Here is a 12,503-nt window from a genome sequence, read left to right on the forward strand (position 1 = left end):
GGGACACACAGGGGATGCCTACCTCTGTACAGAAGTGTACGATCAACTGATGGGACACACAGGGGATGCCTACCTCTGTACAGGAGTGTACAATCCACTAATGGGACACACAGGGGATGCCTACCTCTGTACAGGAGTGTTCAATCCACTGATGGGACACACGGGATGCCTACCTCTGTACAGGAGTGTTCGATCCACTGATGGGACACACGGGGGATGCCTACCTCTGTACAGGAGTGTTCGATCCACTGATGGGACACACGGGATGCCTACCTCTGTACAGGAGTGTACGATCCACTGATGGGACACACAGGGGATGCCTACCTCTGTACAGGAGTGTACGATCCACTGATGGGACACACGGGATGCCTACCTCTGTACAGGAGTGTATGATCCACTGATGGGACACGCAGGGGATGCCTACCTCTGTACAGGAGTGTACGATCCACTGATGGGACACACGGGGGATGCCTACCTCTGTACAGGAGTGTACAATCCACTGATGGGACACACAGGGGATGCCTACCTCTGTACAGGAGTGTACGATCCACTGATGGGACACGCAGGGGATACCTACCTCTGTACAGGAGTGTACGATCCACTGATGGGACACACAGGGGATGCCTACCTCTGTACAGGAGTGTACGATCCACTGATGGGACACTCGGGATGCCTACCTCTGTACAGGAGTGTACAATCCACTGATGGGACACACAGGGGATGCCTACCTCTGTACAGGAGTGTACGATCCACTGATGGGACACACGGGATGCCTACCTCTGTACAGGAGTGTACAATCCACTGATGGGACACACAGGGGATGCCTACCTCTGTACAGGAGGGTTTGATCCACTGATGGGACACGCAGGGGATGCCTACCTCTGTACAGTAGTGTACAATCCACTGATCGGACACACAGGATGCCTACCTCTGTACAGGGGTGTACAATCCACTGATGGGACACACAGGGGATGCCTACCTCTGTACAGGAGTGTATGATCCACTGATTGGACACGCAGGGGATGCCTACCTCTGTACAGAAGTGTACGATCAACTGATGGGACACACAGGGGATGCCTACCTCTGTACAGGAGTGTACGATCCACTGATGGGACACACGGGATGCCTACCTCTGTACAGGAGTGTACAATCCACTAATGGGACACACAGGGGATGCCTACCTCTGTACAGGAGTGTTCAATCCACTGATGGGACACACGGGATGCCTACCTCTGTACAGGAGTGTTCGATCCACTGATGGGACACACGGGGGATGCCTACCTCTGTACAGGAGTGTTCGATCCACTGATGGGACACACGGGATGCCTACCTCTGTACAGGAGTGTACGATCCACTGATGGGACACACAGGGGATGCCTACCTCTGTACAGGAGTGTACGATCCACTGATGGGACACACGGGATGCCTACCTCTGTACAGGAGTGTATGATCCACTGATGGGACACACGGGATGCCTACCTCTGTACAGGAGTGTATGATCCACTGATTGGACACGCAGGGGATGCCTACCTCTGTACAGAAGTGTACGATCAACTGATGGGACACAGAGGGGATGCCTACCTCTGTACAGGAGTGTACAATCCACTGATGGGACACACAGGGGATACCTACCTCTGTACAGGAGTGTACGATCCACTGATGGGACACACAGGGGATGCCTACCTCTGTACAGGAGTGTACGATCCACTGATGGGACACTCGGGATGCCTACCTCTGTACAGGAGTGTACGATCCACTGATGGGACACACAGGGGATGCCTACCTCTGTACAGGAGTGTACGATCCACTGATGGGACATACGGGATGCCTACCTCTGTACAGGAGTGTACGATCCACTGATGGGACACACAGGGGATGCCTACCTCTGTACAGGAGGGTTTGATCCACTGATGGGACACGCAGGGGATGCCTACCTCTGTACAGGAGTGTACAATCCACTGATGGGACACACGGGATGCCTACCTCTGTACAGGTGTGTTCAATCCACTGATGGGACACACAGGGGTTGCCTACCTCTGTACAGGAGTGTACGATCCACTGATGGGACACACAGGGGATGCCTACCTCTGTACAGGAGTGTATGATCCACTGATTGGACACGCAGGGGATGCCTACCTCTGTACAGAAGTGTACGATCAACTGATGGGACACACAGGGGATGCCTACCTCTGTACAGGAGTGTACGATCCACTGATGGGACACACGGGATGCCTACCTCTGTACAGGAGTGTACAATCCACTAATGGGACACACAGGGGATGCCTACCTCTGTACAGGAGGGTTCAATCCACTGATGGGACACACGGGATGCCTACCTCTGTACAGGAGTGTTCGATCCACTGATGGGACACACGGGGGATGCCTACCTCTGTACAGGAGTGTTCGATCCACTGATGGGACACACGGGATGCCTACCTCTGTACAGGAGTGTACGATCCACTGATGGGACACACAGGGGATGCCTACCTCTGTACAGGAGTGTACGATCCACTGATGGGACACACGGGATGCCTACCTCTGTACAGGAGTGTATGATCCACTGATGGGACACGCAGGGGATGCCTACCTCTGTACAGGAGTGTACGATCCACTGATGGGACACACGGGGGATGCCTACCTCTGTACAGGAGTGTACAATCCACTGATGGGACACACAGGGGATGCCTACCTCTGTACAGGAGTGTACGATCCACTGATGGGACACGCAGGGGATACCTACCTCTGTACAGGAGTGTACGATCCACTGATGGGACACACAGGGGATGCCTACCTCTGTACAGGAGTGTACGATCCACTGATGGGACACTCGGGATGCCTACCTCTGTACAGGAGTGTACAATCCACTGATGGGACACACAGGGGATGCCTACCTCTGTACAGGAGTGTACGATCCACTGATGGGACACACGGGATGCCTACCTCTGTACAGGAGTGTACAATCCACTGATGGGACACACAGGGGATGCCTACCTCTGTACAGGAGGGTTTGATCCACTGATGGGACACGCAGGGGATGCCTACCTCTGTACAGGAGTGTACAATCCACTGATCGGACACACAGGATGCCTACCTCTGTACAGGTGTGTACAATCCACTGATGGGACACACAGGGGATGCCTACCTCTGTACAGGAGTGTATGATCCACTGATTGGACACGCAGGGGATGCCTACCTCTGTACAGAAGTGTACGATCAACTGATGGGACACACAGGGGATGCCTACCTCTGTACAGGAGTGTACGATCCACTGATGGGACACACGGGATGCCTACCTCTGTACAGGAGTGTACAATCCACTAATGGGACACACAGGGGATGCCTACCTCTGTACAGGAGTGTTCAATCCACTGATGGGACACACGGGATGCCTACCTCTGTACAGGAGTGTTCGATCCACTGATGGGACACACGGGGGATGCCTACCTCTGTACAGGAGTGTTCGATCCACTGATGGGACACACGGGATGCCTACCTCTGTACAGGAGTGTACGATCCACTGATGGGACACACAGGGGATGCCTACCTCTGTACAGGAGTGTACGATCCACTGATGGGACACACGGGATGCCTACCTCTGTACAGGAGCGTATGATCCACTGATGGGACACGCAGGGGATGCCTACCTCTGTACAGGAGTGTACGATCCACTGATGGGACACACGGGGGATGCCTACCTCTGTACAGGAGTGTACAATCCACTGATGGGACACACAGGGGATGCCTACCTCTGTACAGGAGTGTACGATCCACTGATGGGACACGCAGGGGATGCCTACCTCTGTACAGGAGTGAACGATCCACTGATGGGACACGCAGGGGATGCCTACCTCTGTACAGGAGTGTACGATCCACTGATGGGACACACGGGATGCCTACCTCTGTACAGGAGTGTATGATCCACTGATGGGACACGCAGGGGATGCCTACCTCTGTACAGGAGTGTACGATCCACTGATGGGACACACAGGGGATGCCTACCTCTGTACAGGAGCGTATGATCCACTGATGGGACACGCAGGGGATGCCTACCTCTGTACAGGAGTGTATGATCCACTGATGGGACACACGGGATGCCTACCTCTGTACAGGAGTGTATGATCCACTGATGGGACACGCGGGGGATGTTTACCTCTGTACAGGAGTGTACAATCCACTGATGGGACACACAGGGGATGCCTACCTCTGTACAGGAGTGTACGATCCACTGATGGGACACGCAGGGGATGCCTACCTCTGTACAGGAGTGTCAATCCACTGATGGGACACACAGGGGATGCCTACCTCTGTACAGGAGTGTACGATCCACTGATGGGACACACAGGGGATGCCTACCTCTGTACAGGAGTGTACGATCCACTGATGGGACACTCGGGATGCCTACCTCTGTACAGGAGTGTACGATCCACTGATGGGACACACAGGGGATGCCTACCTCTGTACAGGAGTGTATGATCCACTGATGGGACACGCAGGGGATGCCTACCTCTGTACAGGAGTGTACGATCCACTGATGGGACACACGGGATGCCTACCTCTGTACAGGAGTGTACGATCCACTGATGGGACACACGGGATGCCTACCTCTGTACAGGAGTGTATGATCCACTGATGGGACACGCAGGGGATGCCTACCTCTGTACAGGAGTGTACGATCCACTGATGGGACACACGGGGGATGCCTACCTCTGTACAGGAGTGTACAATCCACTGATGGGACACACAGGGGATGCCTACCTCTGTACAGGAGTGTACGATCCACTGATGGGACACGCAGGGGATACCTACCTCTGTACAGGAGTGTACGATCCACTGATGGGACACACAGGGGATGCCTACCTCTGTACAGGAGTGTACGATCCACTGATGGGACACTCGGGATGCCTACCTCTGTACAGGAGTGTACAATCCACTGATGGGACACACAGGGGATGCCTACCTCTGTACAGGAGTGTACGATCCACTGATGGGACACACGGGATGCCTACCTCTGTACAGGAGTGTACAATCCACTGATGGGACACACAGGGGATGCCTACCTCTGTACAGGAGGGTTTGATCCACTGATGGGACACGCAGGGGATGCCTACCTCTGTACAGGAGTGTACAATCCACTGATCGGACACACAGGATGCCTACCTCTGTACAGGTGTGTACAATCCACTGATGGGACACACAGGGGATGCCTACCTCTGTACAGGAGTGTATGATCCACTGATTGGACACGCAGGGGATGCCTACCTCTGTACAGAAGTGTACGATCAACTGATGGGACACACAGGGGATGCCTACCTCTGTACAGGAGTGTACGATCCACTGATGGGACACACGGGATGCCTACCTCTGTACAGGAGTGTACAATCCACTAATGGGACACACAGGGGATGCCTACCTCTGTACAGGAGTGTTCAATCCACTGATGGGACACGCAGGGGATGCCTACCTCTGTACAGGAGTGTACAATCCACTGATCGGACACACAGGATGCCTACCTCTGTACAGGTGTGTACAATCCACTGATGGGACACACAGGGGATGCCTACCTCTGTACAGGAGTGTATGATCCACTGATTGGACACGCAGGGGATGCCTACCTCTGTACAGAAGTGTACGATCAACTGATGGGACACACAGGGGATGCCTACCTCTGTACAGGAGTGTACGATCCACTGATGGGACACACGGGATGCCTACCTCTGTACAGGAGTGTACAATCCACTAATGGGACACACAGGGGATGCCTACCTCTGTACAGGAGTGTTCAATCCACTGATGGGACACACGGGATGCCTACCTCTGTACAGGAGTGTTCGATCCACTGATGGGACACACGGGGGATGCCTACCTCTGTACAGGAGTGTTCGATCCACTGATGGGACACACGGGATGCCTACCTCTGTACAGGAGTGTACGATCCACTGATGGGACACACAGGGGATGCCTACCTCTGTACAGGAGTGTACGATCCACTGATGGGACACACGGGATGCCTACCTCTGTACAGGAGTGTATGATCCACTGATGGGACACGCAGGGGATGCCTACCTCTGTACAGGAGTGTACGATCCACTGATGGGACACACGGGGGATGCCTACCTCTGTACAGGAGTGTACAATCCACTGATGGGACACACAGGGGATGCCTACCTCTGTACAGGAGTGTACGATCCACTGATGGGACACGCAGGGGATGCCTACCTCTGTACAGGAGTGAACGATCCACTGATGGGACACGCAGGGGATGCCTACCTCTGTACAGGAGTGTACGATCCACTGATGGGACACACGGGATGCCTACCTCTGTACAGGAGTGTATGATCCACTGATGGGACACGCAGGGGATGCCTACCTCTGTACAGGAGTGTACGATCCACTGATGGGACACACAGGGGATGCCTACCTCTGTACAGGAGCGTATGATCCACTGATGGGACACGCAGGGGATGCCTACCTCTGTACAGGAGTGTATGATCCACTGATGGGACACACGGGATGCCTACCTCTGTACAGGAGTGTATGATCCACTGATGGGACACGCGGGGGATGTTTACCTCTGTACAGGAGTGTACAATCCACTGATGGGACACACAGGGGATGCCTACCTCTGTACAGGAGTGTACGATCCACTGATGGGACACGCAGGGGATGCCTACCTCTGTACAGGAGTGTCAATCCACTGATGGGACACACAGGGGATGCCTACCTCTGTACAGGAGTGTACGATCCACTGATGGGACACACAGGGGATGCCTACCTCTGTACAGGAGTGTACGATCCACTGATGGGACACTCGGGATGCCTACCTCTGTACAGGAGTGTACGATCCACTGATGGGACACACAGGGGATGCCTACCTCTGTACAGGAGTGTATGATCCACTGATGGGACACGCAGGGGATGCCTACCTCTGTACAGGAGTGTACGATCCACTGATGGGACACACGGGATGCCTACCTCTGTACAGGAGTGTATGATCCACTGATGGGACACACGGGATGCCTACCTCTGTACAGGAGTGTATGATCCACTGATGGGACACACAGGGGATGCCTACCTGTGTACAGGAGTGTACGATCCACTGATGGGACACGCAGGGGATGCCTACCTCTGTACAGGAGTGTACGATCCACTGATGGGACACACAGGGGATGCCTACCTCTGTACAGGAGTGTACGAACCACTGATGGGACACACAGGGGATGCCTACCTCTGTACAGGAGTGTATGATCCACTGATGGGACACACGGGGGATGCCTACCTCTGTACAGGAGTTTATGATCCACTGATGGGACACACAGGGGATGCCTACCTCTGTACAGGAGTGTATGATCCACTGATGGGACACACAGGGGATGCCTGCTGCCAGACACTGGAAGTACTTGACAGTCCGCTGGAACGTGTTTGCCACCAGGTAGGCCTGAGTTGCTGCTTCAATCTGCAAACATACAAAACATATTGTTTGCATCTCTCACATCTAATTCAGTTATTGTAGCAAGCATGCAGTCATCATGATTTGTGACCTGTGTCCCCCACACTGTCATTTAAGATCCCAAGCAACTGTACTGTAGTCTATGTTCCCCTCCAAGAAGGGCAGCTTGCTGTTACCTGTGCCTGGTTGTATTTCTCCAGCACCACACCACCCGCCGCCTCGATGTTGGTTCGCAGATTCTCCTTGTCAAACGCAATGCTAGGTTCTTCTGAAAAATACATTCCTTTCAAATTTTAACAAGATATATTTCATTCAGTTTCAAATCTTATTGAAAAAAAATCTTTGACAGATTAGTCTTTAAATAAAGACACTTCTAAAGCCTTCAAACACATAACAAAAGTGTCAAAGAAACTACCATGTCCTGTGAAACACCTAGTCGAGCACCTACCTTCAGTGCCACCCTCCTACACCCAGTGCAGCACCTACCTTCAGTGCCACCCTCCTACACCCAGTCCAGCACCTACCTGCAGTGCCACCCTCCTACAACTAGTCCAGCACCTACCTTCTGTGCCACCCTCCTACACCCAGTCCAGCACCTACCTTCAGTGCCACCCTCCTACACCTAGTCCAACACTTACCTTCAGTGCCACCCTCCTACACCTAGTTCACCACCTACCTTCAGTGCCACCCTCCTACACCCAGTCCAGCACCTACCTGCAGTGCCACCCTCCTACATCCAGTCCAGCACCTACCTTCAGTGCCACCCTCCTACACCCAGTCTAGCACCTACCTTCAGTGCCACCCTCCTACACCCAGTCCAGGACCTACCTTCAGTGCCACCCTCCTACACCCAGTCAAGCACCTACCTTCAGTGCCACCCTCCTACACCCAGTCCAGGACCTACCTTCAGTGCCACCCTCCTACACCCAGTCCAGCACCTACCTTCAGTGCCACCCTCCTACCCACAGTCCAGGACCTACCTTCAGTGCCACCCTCCTACACCCAGTCAAGCACCTACCTTCAGTGCCACTCTCCTACACCCAGTCCAGGACCTACCTTCAGTGCCACCCTCCTACACCCAGTCCAGCACCTACCTTCAGTGCCACCCTCCTACACCCAGTCAAGCACCTACCTTCAGTGCCACTCTCCTACACACAGTCCAGGACCTACCTTCAGTGCCACCCTCCTACACCCAGTCAAGCACCTACCTTCAGTGCCACCCTCCTACACCCAGTCAAGCACCTACCTTCAGTGCCACTCTCTTCAGTTGAGGTTTCCAGGCTGGAATCTTGGAGAAGTTTCTTCTCTTGCAGTTTCTGTTCTGGACTCTTGTCCACATGAGTCAGAAGGAACACTATGCCCTGGAACAGGTAGGGAGAACGCGGCCGACTGCCCATCTTGCTTTTGTCGAAGAGACCTGGCAGACATGTAGCACACTTTGAAACACTAAGGTGTATACATACAGAGAGAAGAGGTACATTCCATAGTTCTCTAGTCTTGTCAAGCCTTTTTGGTATTGCTAGTTATTAAAACTAAAACATATTCTCCTCAAAACAGAAAAGCCTTGACTTATTCATGAAAGATGAATGTTGGGCCAAAAGTTTTGTATTTGTTTGTCTTGTGGATTCCGAAAAAGCCTGGTTGGTAAGTGAGGAATTTATGTTTAAATTTATTCAAGATGGTATCAGAATACCATGTGTCATGTGTGCTGTTTTAAAGGATCAGTTGATAAGTGAACTATTTTGTTCAAACAGGTCCTGCCTTTGGGATGCTATGCTATTACTGCCATTCTACTTCTACTTCTGGTGCATTACATGACTGCATGTGGTCATATATCACAAAGAAGATGCATATCATAAGTTATGATGTCTTTAGCTGCCATGCTCACGCCTCGCCCAATATTTTCCCGCTTACCTCATATGACACCGTATACGGCAACTATAGAAACCATAACTAATTTATTATGTTGAAAAGTTTTCACTATTTGGTATCTTTGTCGCACATGTCAAAATGAAAACTTGACACTTACAACTGGTATGAACGACAGAACCAGTATATATGTTTCTGATACAATGCATTAATGTAAACATAAATGTTAACAAAGGAATATATCATGCACTAAATGTGAACGTTTAAACTACTATAGCTAAAATGTATAGAATTATCATAAAAATGCTGGCATGTTAACAGAAATCTGCGGGCCACTGTAACTTGATAGCAGTCCGCTTTCCCCTAACGGCGGGCTGCTATCTATTCTATTGCTATGTGACGTCATTGGTGTCACGTGTCTTGTTTGTGACGTCATCCCATAGTATGTTCTATGACGATGCTAATGTAACTCAGTGATCTCCATTGTAAGCTTTTTTTCTGTATAATTTTTATAAATAAAGTCACGAACGTGGTTTCTTTAATAAATAATGTCATGCTCATCACAATTAATGATATTAAAACACAAAACAGTGTTGAATAATGAATTTCTGTACAAGAATTTCCTTGTGAAATATGTGAGGTGGGTGTTGGAAAATTCAAAATGGCTGTTACTGATGGTGTACGGTCACATATTAGGTCAGTAACAACCATCTTGGATTTTATACTGACAGTTTACAGGCTCATGTGGGGTCAGTAGTTCTGCTCTCTGATTGGTCAATCTCACTTTGAGGCATAATAATAACACATATCTCACCAACTCTGACTCTACGGGCCCGCCCCCTGCTCTCTGACGGCGAGTCTACTGCTCCTCCCATACCGGACGTGGTCGGCGTCACTACAACATACACCCATACAATATCACACATAAACTGAAAACATCCACATCATAAAATACCCCCATTCTTGTCTACATTATTTTCTTGAGTATAGTGCGCAATTTAAAAAAAAACAACCACAGCTGTGTAGAAGGGGGTGAGCATTTTACACGCCATAATGAGTTTGATGTTTCTTCCCCCCAACGCAAAGACATAACTGTGAGCACGTAACACCGGAAATACCATGTCAACAAATCCATACTAAAGTCCCAAATTAATCTTTGTATATCTTTATTGTATATCTAGACTTATGTTTGTAAATAACTTCATTAATTTTATTCAAAATTCCTTTTAATATTGTTATAATTAATTTCGGCGAAATTGTGTGTGAAGCAATCGGAAGATCACACAACTCACCATTATTAACAGCAACCACAGTCAGATTACTGCTATTGACGTCTTGAAACAAACTTTAGTTGACAGAGAATGGATACATATATCATAAATGCCATATACTTTGACTCGTTAAAAGTCATATTTGTTGTGGTTTGACGATTCTATGTCAACACATAGATCTCGCATTAAAGTGCACGGGAGTCTCGACGTTGACTGGTCAAATTGTTCCATGTGAAAAAATATAACCAGCAATAGCGATCAGCTGCACTGAAGTGCTACGCTTAGTGTTATTATTACTTTAAATATATTTAGTAAAAGCTGCAACTAAAATAACGAGATATTGGAATATATTATTCCTGATAATAAAATAGTTTCAGAAACAATTTTTCCCGATCCATGCATTAAAATCTTGTAAAGTTATATCGTTGGGTAAGTTTTAACCGAATTACCGGTAGTGTATACAGCTCAGACCTCAAAGTTGCGACTAAAACGATGGCCCATGCGACCTAAATTTCAATTTGTCTACTCTCTAAAATTCAGAGGTAGCCAAATGACTACCTTCAAAAATATCTTGTGGCGACTAAATTCTATTGCTACACATATGTAGACATGATAAACATGTCTGCTACTGATTGAACTTGCAAATAATTCCTCCTAAAGTCAACAATGAACCGAAATGCATCAATATTAATGTAATTAGTATTTTATTTTAGTTCATAGTTTATTGGATAAGCAAGGATATACCTATATAATCTAGTAACATAAATTGCAATGTTATTCGAGTCACAAACAACAAAACTCAAGTACAGCATGTACAGTTCCACTAAAATACAATTCCAAGACTAGTGCTATGACTTGTACATAAAATAGTTATTTGATAAAAGATAATTTTAAATGCTTTTGGCTTCCTACAATATTAGCTTGACTTCTTGATTTTACCACTGGCTACCTGGAAAAAAATACTTGTAGCCATATAGCTACTTGGTAAAAAGGTAATCTTAATCCCTGGATGTAAAACAATGCTTAGCAGAACCAAAAATACAATTTAAACGGTAAATCAACATGTCTGGTGATTTTTTTCTCAAATTTAAAATTGGTACTGACGAAGTTTCTTATCACCCGTTCGTTTACCGGAATTCGCTGAAGGGGTACAGTGTAAATTTTTTCTGCGCATAATATTCGAAAAAACATTTTTTCCAAATACTAAATCCGCAAGGGGTGCGCATTATACTCAAGAAAATATGGTAATTCCTGCTCAGGATGGCATGCATGCTTCGTTATGCTGCAGTCGGCAAAGCCTCAGTTTTTTTGTTTGTTGTTTAACAACGCACACAGCAATATTCCAGTTATATGATCATCAGATGGCAGTCTGTAAATTATTGAGTCTGGATCAGACAATCCAGAGCATTGGGATACAACATGCATCAACAAAGTCAGCGAGCCTGACCATCTGATTCCTGTTAGTCATCTCTTTTGACAAGCATAGATAGCTGAAGATCAATTCTAAACCTGATCTTCATAGGTCCAAAGCCTGTGTCTGCAGGTGATGCTTGCATTTGGGTCATAATTATTATTATACAATTCTGCATAACTATTGATGTGTTCAATATGCACATATGATTGTTGTTTTACACCACTCAGGGCATTATATTATTCAAGCTGTACGGTGACAAAACAAATCCAGAGATCAATGTAGCATACGTCGCTGGGGACCTATTCTAACCTTTAAACCCCAAGGGGTTACATAGCACTTTATGTATGTGTTCAAAGCTTGGCACTCACAACAGAATAGCATATACCATCCATATTCAGACATATTACAGTACTATAAATAAAGTGCAAGCGTTTCTGAGGCATTTGTTCGGCTAACCAAGCAATATTGTTTGCATTTATGTTTCCATAAACTGACAAAATAA

General features: G+C 48.6%; 1 protein-coding gene across 3 annotated transcripts in view; it reads right to left on the bottom strand.

Annotated features, from left to right (window-relative positions):
- The window catches only part of LOC124131382 (TP53-binding protein 1-like), a 71,709-nt gene that overhangs the window by 6,415 nt on the left and 52,791 nt on the right, over positions 1–12,503 (bottom strand). For all 3 annotated transcript variants that reach the window (XM_048397338.1, XM_048397332.1, XM_048397344.1), the window contains 4 exons: positions 10,131–10,211; positions 8,694–8,864; positions 7,624–7,715; positions 7,328–7,453 (listed from right to left, as the gene is read on the bottom strand). In XM_048397338.1, coding sequence (XP_048253295.1) covers positions 7,328–7,453; positions 7,624–7,715; positions 8,694–8,864; positions 10,131–10,211 — 470 coding nt within the window. The remainder of the gene's footprint in view (positions 1–7,327; positions 7,454–7,623; positions 7,716–8,693; positions 8,865–10,130; positions 10,212–12,503) is intronic.

This window comes from Haliotis rufescens, unplaced genomic scaffold (genome assembly GCF_023055435.1).
Source record: "Haliotis rufescens isolate VD_foot unplaced genomic scaffold, xgHalRufe1.0.p SCAF_1, whole genome shotgun sequence".
NCBI lineage: Eukaryota > Metazoa > Mollusca > Gastropoda > Lepetellida > Haliotidae > Haliotis > Haliotis rufescens.